At 33.3% G+C, this 16,663-nt stretch overlaps 1 protein-coding gene across 1 annotated transcript in view; it reads left to right on the top strand.

The window, feature by feature from the left end:
- Positions 1-16,663, top strand: part of LOC128547513 (uncharacterized) — a 49,780-nt gene that overhangs the window by 21,054 nt on the left and 12,063 nt on the right. Inside the window, exons 2-5 of the mRNA XM_053520477.1 lie at positions 6,726-6,783; positions 8,177-8,380; positions 8,649-8,758; positions 9,438-9,560. Coding sequence (XP_053376452.1) covers positions 6,726-6,783; positions 8,177-8,380; positions 8,649-8,758; positions 9,438-9,560 — 495 coding nt within the window. The remainder of the gene's footprint in view (positions 1-6,725; positions 6,784-8,176; positions 8,381-8,648; positions 8,759-9,437; positions 9,561-16,663) is intronic.

Below are 16,663 nucleotides of genomic sequence, written 5' to 3'. Positions count from 1 at the left end.
TGCAGTAAGACCCATGTATTTGGATTGTTGCAGTAAGACCCATTTATGTGAATTGTGCAGTAAGATCCCCCCACTTATGTGAATTGTTGCAGTAAGACCCATTTATGTGAATTGTTGCAGTAAGACCCATTTATGTGAACTGTTGCAGTAAGACCCATTTATGAACTGTTGCAGTAAGACCCATTTATGTGAACTGTTGCAGTAAGACCCATTTATGTGAACTGTTGCAGTAAGACCCATTTTAATGTGAACTGTTGCAATAAAACCCATTTATGGGAACTTGCAGTAAAACTCATTTATGTGTTACAGTAAGACCCATTTATGTATTGCAGTAAGATCCATTTATGTGAACTGTGCAGTAAGACCTGTTTATGTGAATTGTGCAGTAAGACCTATTTATGTGAATTGTGCAGTATAATCCATATGGTGTTAATTGTGTGGTGACCCATTTGTGTGTTGCAGTACAGCCCATTTATGTGAATTGTGCAGTACAACTCATTTATATGAATTGTGCAGTGCACCCCATTAATAGAATTGTCCAGTACACCCCATTAATATGAATTGTGCAGTATACCTCATTAATATGAATTGTCCAGTATACCCCATTAATATGAATTGTGCAGTTCAACCTATTTTATATAAATTGTGCAGTAAGACCCATTTATGTATTGCAGCAATACATACATATGTTAATTGTGCAGTAAGATCCATGCATGTAAAGTGTGCTGTAAGAATCATGTATGTGAATTGTGCAGTTAGACCCATGTATGTGAATTGTGCAGTAAGGCCAATGTATATGAATTGTGCAGTAAGACACATGTATGTGAATTGTGCAGTAAGACCTGTGTATGTGAATTGTGCAGTAAGACCCATTCATGTGAATTGGGCAATAAGACTTGAATTTTGAAAGAAGTTTTTAAGTTTATATTCAGATTCAATTCAAAAAGTTTATTTTCAGCTCATCATATTTATAAAACAATAAAACATAATAAAATCTTATGAAAATACATATTTATACCATTCTTAAAAGAATTAAAAAAGAGACAGGTAAGCATAGCTTACTTTAATGAATAATATAGCTCTTATTACAATTTATACAAGTCATTATCATTTAAAAAATAAAAGATACATTGAGATCTTAAAGGCATACCTTGGCTTTGCATTTAAAGGATTATTTGAGCCACGCCATGAGAAAACCAACATAGTGCGTTAGCGACCAGCATGGATCCAGACCAGCCTGAGCATCTGCGCAGTTGGGCCAGGATCCATGCTGTTCGTTAACAGTTTCTCTAATTCCAATAGGCTTTGAAAGAGGATGCGCAGGCTGGTCTGGATCCATGCTGGTCGCAAACGCACTATGTTGGTTTTCTCATGGCATGGCTCATTTAACCAGAGCATCACCTGCAGGAGCCAATTCTCATCTATTATTGCTTGACATAAGGCAATAGGCAAAAAAATCTTAGTTACTTGACTTACATGCGTAGCTACTGATGATAAAAAAAGTTGTTGTATTTGAGAAAAGTGGGCCCCATTTCTGACACAATGCAAGAGAGAGTCATGGACCTTGACATGGTTTAACTAATTGAATGAATTTTAACTAAGAAATTCTAGTTCCTAAGTTCATCAAGGGCAACAACTCATCAATGATGATAAACGAGTTTGCAAAGTTGCTCTTATGGTGTTCAAGTAAATACCCCCCCCCCCCCCCCCCCCCCCCCCCCACGCACAGTATGGTCAATAACAGCTTGTGGGAGTTGTAATTAGTTACATTCATCATTAGATCATTGACATTATAAATTGATGAAATGCATTTAATTGCATTTTGATTTATTTCATTGTGTTGCACCTTGTTCATCACAAAAACTGTAATTTTCAAACAAATTAATGTACAAAAAATCGTTTTTTGTCTCGTTCAAGGAAGTTGCGACATTCCTGGTGAGGCACTTTAAAATCAATTTATTTTTTTTCAAATGTGTGTTTCCTGATAATCATTTTTCATTTTTATTTTCTCCCCCAAAGAAATCTGGCATGTATGACAATAATACTAAATCTGTACAAAATTGATCGGATATGATGATCTGCAGCTCGATACGTATATAACAACTATAGTCAAACAAGCAGACTGTCACCCAAAGGCTTAAAGAGCTCAACTGGCAATCCCTTGAACAACGCCACATCTAAAATTCCCTTATTATATTTTTTAACATAAAGTACAGTCTTATTGCAGTTCATCATAACATTCTCAAACCTACAAGGATCCTGAATTACTTGATCCCACACTCTCATATGCAGTACCATTCTAACTCCATTTTTCCAAGAACAATTCGTTCCTGGAATGGTCTCCCCCTACATACAGTCCAGCCCCAGTTTGATTCTATTAACTGAGAGGCTGGCAACTGTAACCATCTAATCTATATCTATGTTTTTAATCTTAGTAATTGTAGTTCTTTTTAACTTTGCACCTGATGAGCTTGCTCATCGATTAACAGTCTGTCCCTGACAAGCGCCTCCCTGTCATAATCAGAATTGATTGTTGGGCAGTAGATGTAGAAGCTCTTCATAAAAGTTACCTAAAGACTCTACTGGCTGTACTGTTTTTTTTTTTATATTTACTAATGTTAGCTTGTGAGGATTCAACATTACATATATAAAAAAAACAGTGTGAAAGGTCTTGAAATCTCAGCTGATTTCATCTTGTGTATAATGCCTGAAAAAAAAAATCTATAAATGGAATTTCTTAAGGTCAGGTCTCTACATAAAAATCATAAAGACATTGCTTTCTCTGTTCTGCCTATTCAAGTCACTAGCTTCTAACAGTAATTATTTTTTACAAAAAAAATCTTTTTATATTTTTCTTTTTATTTGTAAGGGAAATTAGGGAAATTATTAAGTATTATTATTAAGTTTCCCTTAAATTTCAAAATAAACAGAACACAGTTCTGATTAAGCTCAAAAATATTTTGAATTTCTTAGCTATATCTAATTCAATCATCAATCAAATACGATTTTGAAAAAAAAAAAATGATCAGAAGAGCATAATAATTCCCCGATAATGGATTCTTTTTCCTGATTCTTTTTTATTTGAACATTCTTTTCCCTGCATTTGATGACACATTAAAATCATGATGACGTTGTTTTGGAACGTTCTTTTCCCTTACAACATAATTTGATAGGACGTATACTTTCATGACAAAAATGTTTTTTTTTTCTGAACTTTCTTTTCTATAATGTTTTTTCTTGCAAAATTAATACATTAATAATTAATCAGTTGAAACTGAAAGTCACTTTAACAAAATTCAAAATTACACAAGTTTTTAGGGAAAAAGCCAAAACTGTGAACAACTTGCTTTACAATTAAGTTTCATCCATGATGCAGTGTCAAAACCTTGAATGAATAAACTCACTGTTCTATGGCTATTAACGTCTATCGCTTGATTCACCAAATCCACCTAGGGTTTTTCTCATGATTTTTTAGCTTTGAATTGTTTTAAAACTATTTAAAAGATACTCAGACATCAATTCAGAAATATTTGGAGACTAATTTAATTTCATGTTATTTTCTGAAGATAATAAGACTTCTTGTTTGAGAAGGACAAATCAGTTGAGAGGTCTCTGTGGCAGAGTGAGGTTGTTGACTTGCTCCACACTGGTATGGGTTCAAACCTTGCTTGGGGAGTAAGAATTATTCTATTATTATTGTGAGGAAGGCATCCAGCTTGCTTGTGGAAGGTCAGTGGTACTTCCCAGATGCCCACTGATGCCTGAAACAATGCCAAGAGTGGCATCTGGGGTCTTCTTCCACCGTCAAAATCTGTAAACATTGCCATGTCGGTGTGCCTCTAAACCCTACAATAACAAATACAATACAAAAGTAAATGACTTGACTTTGTCGAGTTTCACAGTCTCCTCTTGGTAGTTATTTTATTGACTGAACAATATTAAGCAATTAAATCTTACAATGTGCAGCCATTTTTGGAGTGAAAAGGCGGGAAAATGGCTGCTGCTTACATCATTGACAATGAGATCAACAGAGAAAAATTCACTATAGTTCTAATGATAATATTGCCTTACAATTTCATATGAATGTAATGACATATTGTTTTTTTAAGTAATAGAAAATCTGAAAATAATAAAAATCTTTCATTTTTGAATAATTAATCACATAGGTGTATTAAAGTGATCTCATGAAGTGTATTTTGTATTTTGTGCATTCTAAAACATGACTCAAAATATTCAGATCAACATCATTAAATTTTACATAGTTAAGGAAACAAATTCATATAAGTCTTTTTCTAATCCTATGTTAATTTGCTCATAAGTTTTTCATTTGTACCAGTATGTATGCATGTGTGTACCCATTGTATTCAGAATAAATTGTTTAAACCAAAATATGCTGCAAAATGTCTAAATATGTATCATTTTCAAAATATTACTTTAATCATCATAAGTTACAGTCAATGTATTTAATTCTGAGAAAATAGAAATTGTTCTCAAATCAGGTCTAACAGACATTTTTGTAAGGTCTGAAAATGTTCAGATAAATTGTTCGGTAAAAATATTGAAGTCTGAATAATTCAGATCTGTGGTGATACTAGAAGAATGTATTAGTATTTAGGAACTAACTAACAAAAAAAAAAACAAGACTGCCTTCAATTAAGGAATTAGGTCAGTAATTCGGTCGAAAATGTGTTTCCGTGGTGTAGTGAAAACAAGTCTATAATAAATAGATTCTAATTTTCCCATTTTTTGCACAAATTCGTGTAGAACGAGTGCTTTAATCACATTTTTTCTCTACTAGAATACATTCTGCATGAAATGAGACAGTTTTTATGTTTATACACCCCATACAGCAAGTTCTGCAGATTGAAACTGGAAGTAGGTTTTTATTGTGCGGAGCAAATATGTGCCATATTTTGGGTAGCAGACCACAACTGACTTGCATTTCACTAGGAACTATTTTCTTTTCATTTTTTCGTTAATTTGTGATAGAACTTTCATGAAAAATATAGGTGTAGAAAAAAGCGATGTTCTATAAAGATTTTTATATGAAACAAAGAAGGATTTGAATTACTGACCTTCAACCATAACCAGTTGGATAGCTTCATCACATGAATTGTACACTTTAAGTGAGGTTTCAAACCCAAAACAGTTAGGGAGGTGGAGCGAGGGAGGGGGTTTGGTACCTGTATATATGGTACATGTATTTCTTTAGTATACGACTGTGCAGCTGATCATTTCTACCTCATCTACTGGAAATAAAGCAAACAAGTGATATAATATATTCATGCATAAATAGTTGTTAGACAAAATAGGAAAATACAATTAATCTCCTTCAGGAAGAGTTGTCAAACAAATCATCTGAAAATAGAATTTTTGACAATTTTTTGTGACAAAAGTATTAATTTAAGCTTTAAAACTTATATCTTAATGCTATATGTGAATATCATTTTATCCAAGTTACTTTATATTTATGTAATCTAACTACATGTAGTTTTCATTGACCTAAGCAGGACATGTGATGTCATTTTTAGCTCGTCTGATTTTTGACAAAAATCTACAAGGTATTGTCGTCACTTGATCATCGGTGTCGGCATTGGTTATTTTTGTTTAGGTCCACATTTTCTCAAAAACTGTAAGAGCTACAGCTTTCAAACTTGTTTATCATCATTAGGGGACTATGTAGGCCAAGAACCATAACTTTGATATGCATCTTGTCAGAATTATGACCTTTTTTGTACTTAGAGTTAAAATTTTTGTTTTAAGTCACCTTTTCTCAAAAACTATAAGAGCTACAGCTTTGAAACTTTGCACACGTTTATCAGTTGACTTCGTAGACCAAGAACCATAACTCTAACCTGCATTTTGTCAGAATTATGGCCCTTTTTGTACCTAGAAAATCTGAACTATAACTCTTTTCTTGCATATTGTCCAGCACTTGCAGATGAATAGAAGTGGCACCCATTGGCGGTGCTCTTGTTCAGTTTTAAATACACAGAAATAAATGTAGCCATGATTATTTACAAATTACCGTATTCAAATAGATACTGCAATAACCTTACAATTTAACTGAAATGTAAATTATGGTCAATGCTGTCAACTAGGTATGTCCTACAAAAACGAATTCCTTGGAACTGCTTTTTACAAAATATATGCTCAAAAAATGTCCAAACATAAACTCAACCATTGACATGGGTTATATAAACAATATGCCATCTGAATAAACTAGCTATTAATGTACCATACTGTTCTGGGGTAATTTAGTTTTTACCTAATGGAAGACCTTGGAAGACAAATACACTAATAGAAATTTCTAGTGTCCCCTCACAATATTTTTTATAATATATTTCATATTGCAAGTTGTACATTTATAAAATTTCTCACATGTTTTAATAGGAGAATATGTTGTAAATAATATACTGAAATCTCAAACAAATTGGGCTATGCCACAGACACTTGGAGTCAGGATACCCCCACTCCTCCACCCCTGTCAACTGTAAGTCAATATATTTTAGCATTTTAACACAAACTTACCATAATGTGGTGATCATAGAGCATGTTTTGTCACAATTTCAGCATGTTTTAAAAATACACTTCTTACTATCAATTCTCTGAATACTACTTCTAAGTACTTAGAGCATTGAAAGTGAAAAGTACATTTTTTAAAAACATATTAAAATTGTAATAAAACATGTTCTATGATAACCACATATTATATTGACTTGCAGTTGGCACGGGCGGAGGAGCGGGTACCCAGACTCCCAAGTGTCTGTGGGCTTTGCAATGGTATTATTTTTATTCATTTTATGACCGCTTCCTATTTTTAAAAAGTCACAAAAATATACCTGGATGTTTTTCTTCTAAATATTATGAAAATATCATTTATTAAGGATATTGAAGGGCAGATATTGAATTATTTTTGTTATATGATCAAATATCATGTCACAATATTTTTTTTTTCCTAAGAGAAGGTCATTTTGTTCATGTATATATTATAACAGTTTCTGAATTCCTACATTTGTTGATTAAAGAAAGTTCTGTATGACATCTATGTGTATTTTGTGACTTGTTAAAATTTGGTTGAGGTTGCAAAATGAAATAAAAAATAAAAAATAATATTCATAACCTTTTACAATTTAATTGCTCTAAACATATGGGACATTTCATTGATATAGTATTTGTAACACAAAGGATATATTAAATAATATAAATATTGAGGGAGAATTAGAAGTTTCGATAAATGTATTTAATCATATGTTTGGTTTAAATTATAAAGACTAATTTCTTTGACCTGTAATGACAATCAGAAATTACGTATTCTTCATTTAAGAAATAATGTATAGAAAAACGTGTTTTAATGTTATTAATACATGGAAAGAGTTTATACGTCTGCAGAACCAATTTTGAGTGTATTAATTTAGGTAAAACACGATTTTGCTATACATTATTTCGATTCTTAGATATGCTCTTAATCTAAAACAGAAGATAAAGTATAGTAGCACTCTTTCTTGGTGTTAAGGTGTTAAGCTTTGTTTTTATGCCCCCAGCATCTACTGATGCGGGAGCATATAGTGATTGTCCTGTCCATCTGTTCATCCGTTTGTTCATTCGTTCATCGGTCCGTACGAGGTTAACCAAATGGGACCATTTCGTCTAGCATCAATACCCCTTACTAGAATGACTTGATACTAATGCAGATGTAACCTGTGACCATTCCTCATCTTCAGACATCACCTGACCTCAGTTTGACCTTGACCTCATTTTGGACTTAGGTTGCTTTATATGGGCCATCTCTTGGTTAACCAAATGGGACCGTTTAGTCTAGCATCAATACCCCTTACAAGAATGAATTGATACTAATACAGATGTAAACTGTGACCATTCCCCATCTTCAAACATCACCTGACCTCAGTTTGACCTTGACCTTGACCTCGTTTTGGATTTAGGTGCAAAATGTACCGACAAGGATGCCACTGGGGGCATCAAGCGTTTATTGAACGCCGCTCCTTGTTTGTGTGAGGAGAAGGTTGGTGGTGTTTAAATTCATAGCTCATTATCTATATGGAAAGCTAGATTTACAGATAAGCAGATGATTATTGGTAATTAATTGCAGATAGTACCAATTGCCAATATTGTTTAGACATGATTAAAATTGTATCTGTCTTGTTTTTCTTTACAGCCAGGTACCAACAGTTACAGACAGAGTATGTGGAGCTTGGAACCACCGTACAGGAACAGAAGTCCCTGATCAGTCAGCTGGAAGATGACCTACGTAACGTAAATGCCTTGTCGTCCATGTTCCGTGGCGAGGGCGAGGGAGTTGAGTCTGTAACTCCCGGCGCGGAGATGGTTGCTTCAGCTGTGAAAGAAGTCAGTACAGCCGGTAAGTTTTCCTAGTTCATCAATGAACTTACAAATACTTCAATATACTGTTAGTACAATCATGTTCTACAACAGTTTGTATTATGAATGTAATCCTTCTTGAATTTTAAAATTTCTATGAAATGAATTTAATATGAGGAAAATAAAAGCAAACTGAAAGAATACTTTTATTTAAATTTCTTTTAAAATGTTAATTACTACATTGTTTCAAGCACATGAATAAGTGAGAATTGGTTGAATTATTTTATACATGATCAGTTTACTTGCAGCAATGACCCCGCAGTCCCCAGATGGCTCCAAGTCAGCAGCTGACTCTTTGCTGCCCATTGTCCAGAGCCAGAGGGAGAGGTACAGGGTCCGAGCCCAGGAACTTGAGGCAGTAAATATACATTTTTTCTGAACTAACCAATGTCAAACAAAATGGAAGATTTTCACATTTTTGTAAACATTTTAAACACCGGGTGTATCTGGTTTTTTTTTTTTTTTTTTTTTTTTTTTTTTTTTTTGTTATTAATTTTTGATCATATTTATGAAGTATGCTTTATAAGTGATAAGTTTGGCTAATGAAATGATCATTTTGATATTATTCCGACTCATTGGATTTTTAAAGCGATATTTGAAAAAAATCAAAATTTTTGTTTCATAAGGATTTTTTTGTGCAAAGAATGGTAAAATTTTGTCTGCTTAATTCCAATTAATATAGCAGTTTTGAAATTTTGGTATTATTTTGTTCATCTTAAAGAGCTCTATCTTCTCATATTATTTACATCTTTATAGAACTAATCAATACAGCAAAAAAGTGACTCCAAAAAGCCATATGTATTTTTAACCATTAATATTTAAAAACTTAAAACTTGTTTTTGCTCAGAATGTCAAAAGTGGATTTATGGTATTGTGGAATAAGGCCAACAATTTGTCCATTTAATAAGCATAATTATGTAAATCAAACTAAATATACATTATTCAGAAGGTTTAAAGCAGGTTTCTCTCCTTGGACTGGAAAAATTGTCGATTTTGTGGCATGTTATCTACTGACTACGTAAACTGTTAAATTTCAGCAAACTATCGGTCAGCAACAACAGATCACGATGCTTCAGAACGAGATAGACAAGCTAAGATCTGACAACGTCAAACTGTACGAGAAAGTCCGCTACCTTCAGTCAGCAGGATACTCTACTAAGGTAATCTCAATTATACTTTAACCTTTACCCTGCTAAATTTCAAAAAAGGACTGGTCCATCTTCCAAACTGGACAGTACCATTTATTATTTGAAGGGGTATTCACTGGAAATTTACAGACTGAATCGTAAACAGTGCAGACCATGATCAGCCTGCACAGGCTGACCTTGGTCTGCAATGGTCGCAAAGGCAAAAATATTTGCCGCTAGCAGGCTAAAGGTTAACTCTAATCATGCTGGACATAACTGATTCTGCCTTTGCAACTAGTGCACATCCGTGCAGTCTGATCATGACCGGCACTGTTCGCTATTCAGTCAGTATTTTTTTGATATGCAACACTGGCGCCAGATCAGAAAGAAAATGCCTCTGTACATGTTATACCCTACCCCTAGGTATTCTATAAGAACCATGGTCATGAACGGGAAAATATACTAACCCATTTCAATCGCGTATTTCATACCTAAAACACGCAGTTCAGGGAAATGTGTACTACTGATATAAACAAGCGAATATTTATCTTCCACCGTGCACCAGTCACATTGTCTTAAAATTCCATATTGCAGAGATGCTCCATATATTTTATGCTTTCGTCAACGTTACAGAAAAAACTTGCGTGAACTCCCCTAATGAAAATCCGGGCTAGAGGTCACAGCAGTGTGCACATGTTAGGCGAAATGTAAACAAAAAAAACAGAATGCAAAATATTCACAGTTATACAATAAAACTCGAAATGATGAATGAAATTCATCTTGTATGTGATTTTGAATTTTAAATCATTCATTGGTAAACATCTGTTCTGTTTATTTAATTCATTTTGAACATTTATCCTGCATATACACATTTTAGCATACACGTGTCTTAAAATGACGATTGACATACATTTTCACATCAGCCAATCAGAATGGTTTTGTAATCTAGAACGGAACTCACCAGGGAAGTTCAAGCAAGTTTTTGTGTAACGTTGAAAAACTGTAAAGTACGCGTTGTTTTTCTAAGAGAAGAAGTATTGTAGAAATGTGACCTGTACACAATGGAAGATAAATTATCGCGTGTTTAATATCCATATTACACATTTACCGAACTGCGTGTTTTAGTTATGAAATACGCGATTGAAATGGGTTAGTATATTTTCCCGTTCATGACCATGGTTCTTATAGAATACCTAGGGGTAGGGTATAACATGTACAGACGCATTTTCTTTCTGATATGGCGCCAGTGATATGCACCCCTTTTAACAGTTAATGGTACTGTCCAAATTGATAGATGGTCAAGTTCATTATAGAAATTTAGCAGGGTAAGGGTTAATGTAGTAGAGCCATAATGACAGTTGTAAATTACCGTCTGATAACGGGTTCTTCCTAAGAGATTTAGGCATTCTGCAGTATGGATGAAAAGACAGCTGTTGAAATGAGCTTCATTTTTGTCCGGAGTCAGTGACAAAATACCATACAAGGATACATAATCACACAAATATTGCCTATCCACTGCATTAATCAAAGGGACATGATTTCACATATGAGCCGCACCATGAGAAAACCAACATAGTGCGTTTGCGACCAGCATGGATCAGGACCAGCCTGTGCATCCACGCAGTCTGGTCAGGAATCCGCGCAGTCTGGTCAGGATCCATGTTGTTCACTAATGGTTTCCCTAATTGCAATAGGCTTTGAAAGCGAACAGCATGGATCCTGACCAGACTGTGCGGATGCGCAGGCTGGTCTGGATCCATTGCTGGTTGCAAATGCACTATGTTGGTTTTCTCATGGTGCGGCTCATATGTGTGTCATTTTAAAAAAAAATTTAGATAGCATTTTTGTTGCAGTTGAAAATCTAAAAATTAAGGGGCGAAAAGCTTTGCAGTGTATTTTATCTGAAAAACTTCTTACCAGCGAATTCTGAAATAAATAAAATTGTGTATTTGTGTTTTCTTAAGGCACAAATCTTGGGTTCTTTGACAAATATTGCCAATAACAATAACAGATTGTATTGTTCCCGTAAAATCTTAAATGTGTAAGATTCCAGGGTTTTAGCTGTATACGTAACCTTAATTTGACGAGACTTTCATACGCAAAATGTGAATATTATAAATTTGATGCTTGTTAATATAGATTCACTGATATTATTCATTCACCTATCATGATAATAGGCACATTATAACAAGACCTTTGTTTATGTCTGGAATGACTGTCAGAGTGAAAGGAAATATCCATTATACTGTATTATGTCAAATACTGTCAAATTTTCACTGCATGGAAGCACATTAATTTTCATAAAGGTTTTAGGAAATTCATGTTATATATTTAATCACAGCAGCTGTGTCTCCCATTTTAATTTGACAGATATATGTCCCTCTTTTAAAGTTTAATAACTAGTAACTTTCATGTTTGAAACCTTCACTGGCATCAATATAAATGAATATATTCAAAAGGGGCATATCTCCCCCAATTTTTTATGTAAATATTTTCAAAAATTTTCACAGTTGCTGGAAAACTCTTGTCTATACTCCTTGGTGTAAGAATAGGAATATGTAGTAAATGTTGTCAGACAAAGTTTGTTCTTTCTAGTAGATTAGTTCATTTACACTTACTCTGTCAAATTTCTATAATGAACTTGTCCATCTTTCATTTTGGACAGTATCATTAACTGTTAAAAGGGGTGCTTACCAAAAAGATACTGACTGAATGGCGAACAGTGCAGACCATGATCAGACTGCAGCAGGCTGATCTTGGTCTGCACTGGTCGCAAAGGCAGAATTCACTTGCTACCAGCAGGCTAAGGGTTAAATATTGTATCTTACATAAAACCGGATAAAACCAAATACTTTGAAAGTTCCTCTTTGTATCTTATTGTATATTTCTTGATTCAGAAAAAGTTGTTTTACAGATAAAAAAAACATGAAACTACAATGCAGATACAAAAAACTTAACTGGAACTATGCATTGTTGTGTGCCTTTGACATATCATGACTTCATTTCTTTTCCAAGGCATGAATTTCATGCACTTTGTTGAAAACATGACATTGTAAGAAAATAGAGGTATAAATGCCATTTGTTATATTTTATTTCGCGTAACCTTTTTGCAAAATACAATTATTTATGCAAGAAAAAAAAAAGAGTCAAAAATTAGTGGTAGTGCCTACAAGAAAATCTAGAGTTGAATTTCACCAGCTGTTTTAAGTCTTAAAGGTCCGTAATGCTTTAAATTTTTATCTTAAAAACAGATTAAATAGCTTTCTTTCCAAATAGATGGTATGCGTAATTACATGGTTAGAAGAGCACTGCTTTTAATATTTCACACGAACTGTTACAGTTAGAGCCATAAAGGGAGGTAATAAAAACCAACAGATTCAATGAAACAGTCTAGTGTATTCAGCAATATTCAAACCTTTGACAAATGTTAAAGAAAGTATTTACCAGAAATAGGATTTAACAAGAAATTAATGTATTTTATGTTCATAACAGAAAATAGGGGCCGAATTTTGAAAAAAAGGCTTTATGTTATTATGTTGGAATATTATTATGGTTCTTTTTAAAATTTTTTTCAGCAGACCCCAAACTTTTTTAAATGATACAAAAAAAAAACTTTGGGGTCCCCAGAATCAAAATGTTATTATTTGGGGGATCAAAAAAGTCAAAATTAAATTTAAGATTTTAAAAATACTAAAATTTTTTTTGTTCTCCCGTTGTTTTTTTTAGCAAGAGAGTAAAAAAACTTTGGTTTGAATACCCTTTCCCAATAGAACAGAAGCCAAAAATTTCTTTTAAATATTTTTCAGTATAAAAAAGTTAGAAAATTTTAAAAATTTTAGCCGTGAGGGCCCAAGGGGGTTTTGCCTTTGCGGCCTTTGTCAGCGCCCCCTTTTTTGATTAGGGTTTTCGTTTTTGTCAGCGGGTTTTTCGATAACTTGTGAGAAGGGATTGAAATTTCACTTTAATTTATTCACTGTGAAATTTGATTAAAATGCACAATTTCCAAAACTCCATTTTTTTTTCCCAGAATTATCCCCTTTAAATTGTTTTTAAAAAATTTGGGGGGTGTTTTTGTTTATAAGTGGTATCTCAGCCCCCAACAAAAAAATTTTGGAAAGGGATATTAAAAATTCACAAAATTAAATCACTGTTTTGGGGTAAATTCCCTTTTGGACGGGCCCAAAACCTGTTTGCATTTTTATAAAATTATCCCCCGTTTTCGGTTAAAATTATTCATTTTAACGGGGTTGGGGTATGTCGAGCTTTTCCCTGTTTTCCCGAAGCTTTTTTTTATGAGAAAAGTATTGTTTTAAAATTTCCCTTGAAATTTTTGTTTTCATCAAATTCTTAAAAGCAAATGTTGTTTTTTTTTTATATTTAAATGGGCCTACTCCCAAGGAACTTGGGAAAAAAATCATTAAATTTTTTTCCCCCTTTTTGTTAAAAAAGGGAAGCATTTGGGAAATGCAAAAAATTTTGGTTTTTTTTTTAAATTAAGCAATAATTTCTGGACTTGTTGTTTAATTATGATGAAAAAGGGTCTTTAAAAATTTAAAAAAAACCTGTCAAAAACTTTTTAAGCCGAGCTAGTTGACATTTAAATGTCAGATTTAAATTTAGCAAATTTTTGAAATGCGGTAACTTTGATGTTGAAACAAAAAAATTTTACATAAAAATTTTAATTTTAAAAAATTTTTTAATTTTTTTAAAACAAAAATTTTGGAATTAAGGCATGCTCAATGGGGGAATCGATGGATTAAATACCCCTTTCCCTTTAAAAAAATGTTTATAGGGGGGTTTAATAAAAGGCAAATTTTTGGGAAAAAGCCCCAAGGGGAAGAAAAGGGTTATCAAAACCCAGCTCACACGGTGCCCAGGGAGTAAAATCATACAAATTTAAAAAATTTAAACAAAAATTCCCAACCTACTGTTAACAAGATTTAAAACAGACACAATTAAAAATCTATTTGCCCCACGGCAGGTTAAGAGTCGGGGGGGGTCTGGGAGACATATTAGCCTTCTTGTGCGGGTTTGGGTTTTTTCTTTTGTTTTAATTGAATTTAAAATTTTATTTCGAAAAACCCAAACCCCAATTTTGCTTTTATAAAACCAATAAAAAGATTTGCATTACTTTTTATTTTTGAAAAAATGTTCACATTTTAAAGTTTTATTTTGTTAACTTTTATAATGATCACAGATCACAAAATTTTGTTTATCCATCATGAAATATACTGAACTGTGAATAACAATTTTTAATAACGTACGGGCTTTTGTCAGGCTTGAAATAAGTTTGTCAAAATAAAGAAAATGTGATTGTGTAATCTGTATTCAAAAATGTCAATTTCTCTTACACAAGAACAAAAAACAAGGGGGCCATAGGGCCCCTGACGCTAAAACCGGGCATTTTTGACTAAAGATCACAAGATCAACTTTTTGACCAGTTAAATAAGAATGATAAAAATGTAGCCTCTAAAGATTAACTAGTTTTTCCCTTTGATTTGATTTGGGCCCTGTTTTGCCCCCACATGACCCAGATTAAAACTTGACTAAAAAACTAAATTAACTTTTGATTAAGTTCATGAAGATGCAGTCATAAAGTGGCCTTGGAGTGTTAAAAAGGGTTTTCCCTTTGTTTTGCCCACGCCCATTTTTAACCCACCTGCCCTAGTTTATTTGGCCTATAGATCATCAAGATTAAAATTCGACAAAGTTTCTTTAAGTAGGTCAAAAATGTGGCCACTCAGTGTTAAAAAGCTTTTCCTTTGATTTGACCGGTTAAGCACCTATTTTTGACCCAGACGCCCATATAAAAATTGTCCAATATTTTTTTGGGGTAAATTTGACCAATTTTCTTAAGAGGGGGCCAAAAAAATGTGACCTCTGAGGTAACAAGTTTTTCCCTTGTTTTTATGGTGACCTATTTTTTCCCCACTTGACCCAATTAAATCGATCATGGAATTAATTTTAACATTCGGACCAAGTTTCATGAAGAAATGTCTTAAATGTGACCTTACGTGTTAACAAGTTTTTCCTTTATTTGACTTGTGATCTGTTTTTGATTAAAGATGCCCCAACATCAAAGGCCAAGATTTTATGAGGGTAACCCTGACCAAGTTTCAAAAAGACAAGTCAAAATTGTGCCCTCTAGAGTTTTAACAGTAAATTTTGACGACGAACGGACACAGGGCGATAAAAAAAGTCACCTTGACATTTTTGTGCTCAGGTGAGCTAAATGTAAGTTGTCACAGGAGGACGAATATACCCCCCCCAAAACCCCTTTAAAAGAACTAACCAAATAAAAAGCAGCTTTTTTTGAGCTTTTACCTAAGACCTAAAAATTCAATCCCCATAGTTTATGCCCCCCCAAGGTTCTCAATTTGTTGTATGGAAAAGTTTTAAAATTTTTCCGGGTATCCGACCTTTGGAACAAAAAACAATAAGGTAACTGGGCAAGCCAAACTTGTAAAAATTTTTGTGTTCTCCCCCCAAAGCACCCTGAAGTTTTGCCCAACAAGAGTGCCAGAAGCACAATATACGCCCTCACAGTAAATTTCTTCCCTTAGCCCTGATTTAAAATAAAATTTATTTGTGGTTTTTTAGTAATCATTGAAAGTCATTTTTTTTTCTAAGTCAAAAAAAACCCCTTACCAGGTAGAGATACTTTTAAAATAACCTAAATTTAAAGAATCTAGTTGTACCACAGAAAAGTGGCTTGTTTTTCCTACGGTCAATTTAAAAAAAAAAGTTACAATATAATTTATTTATAGTAAAAACAAGGAAAAGAAATTTTAAAAAAAAAAAAAAAAAAAAAAAAACCCCATAAAAAAAATTGTAAGTCCACACAAAAATCTTTACCGGGAGGGATTGGTCAAAATAACCTCAAAATTTGTGTGATGCATGTTGTACTAAAAAAAAAGGGGTCTCGATTTTTCCCCTACGACTAGAAATAAAAAAAGTACAATATAAGCTATTTATAGTAACAAAAAAGGGGAATTTAATTTAAAAAAAGGGAAAAGGCATGAACTTTCATTCAAGGGGTAAATTGTCCCAGATTTACATAAAAAATCCCTTCAGGAAGAAAAAATGTTTTCGACAAAGTCATTCTTGTATCTGACCTTTGGTTTAAGTGTGATTGC

Source organism: Mercenaria mercenaria, chromosome 12, assembly GCF_021730395.1.
Source record: "Mercenaria mercenaria strain notata chromosome 12, MADL_Memer_1, whole genome shotgun sequence".
In the NCBI taxonomy this organism is placed as follows: domain Eukaryota; kingdom Metazoa; phylum Mollusca; class Bivalvia; order Venerida; family Veneridae; genus Mercenaria; species Mercenaria mercenaria.
Note: the sequence above shows the minus strand (reverse complement) of the source record. Positions and strands in the feature narration are given on the sequence as shown.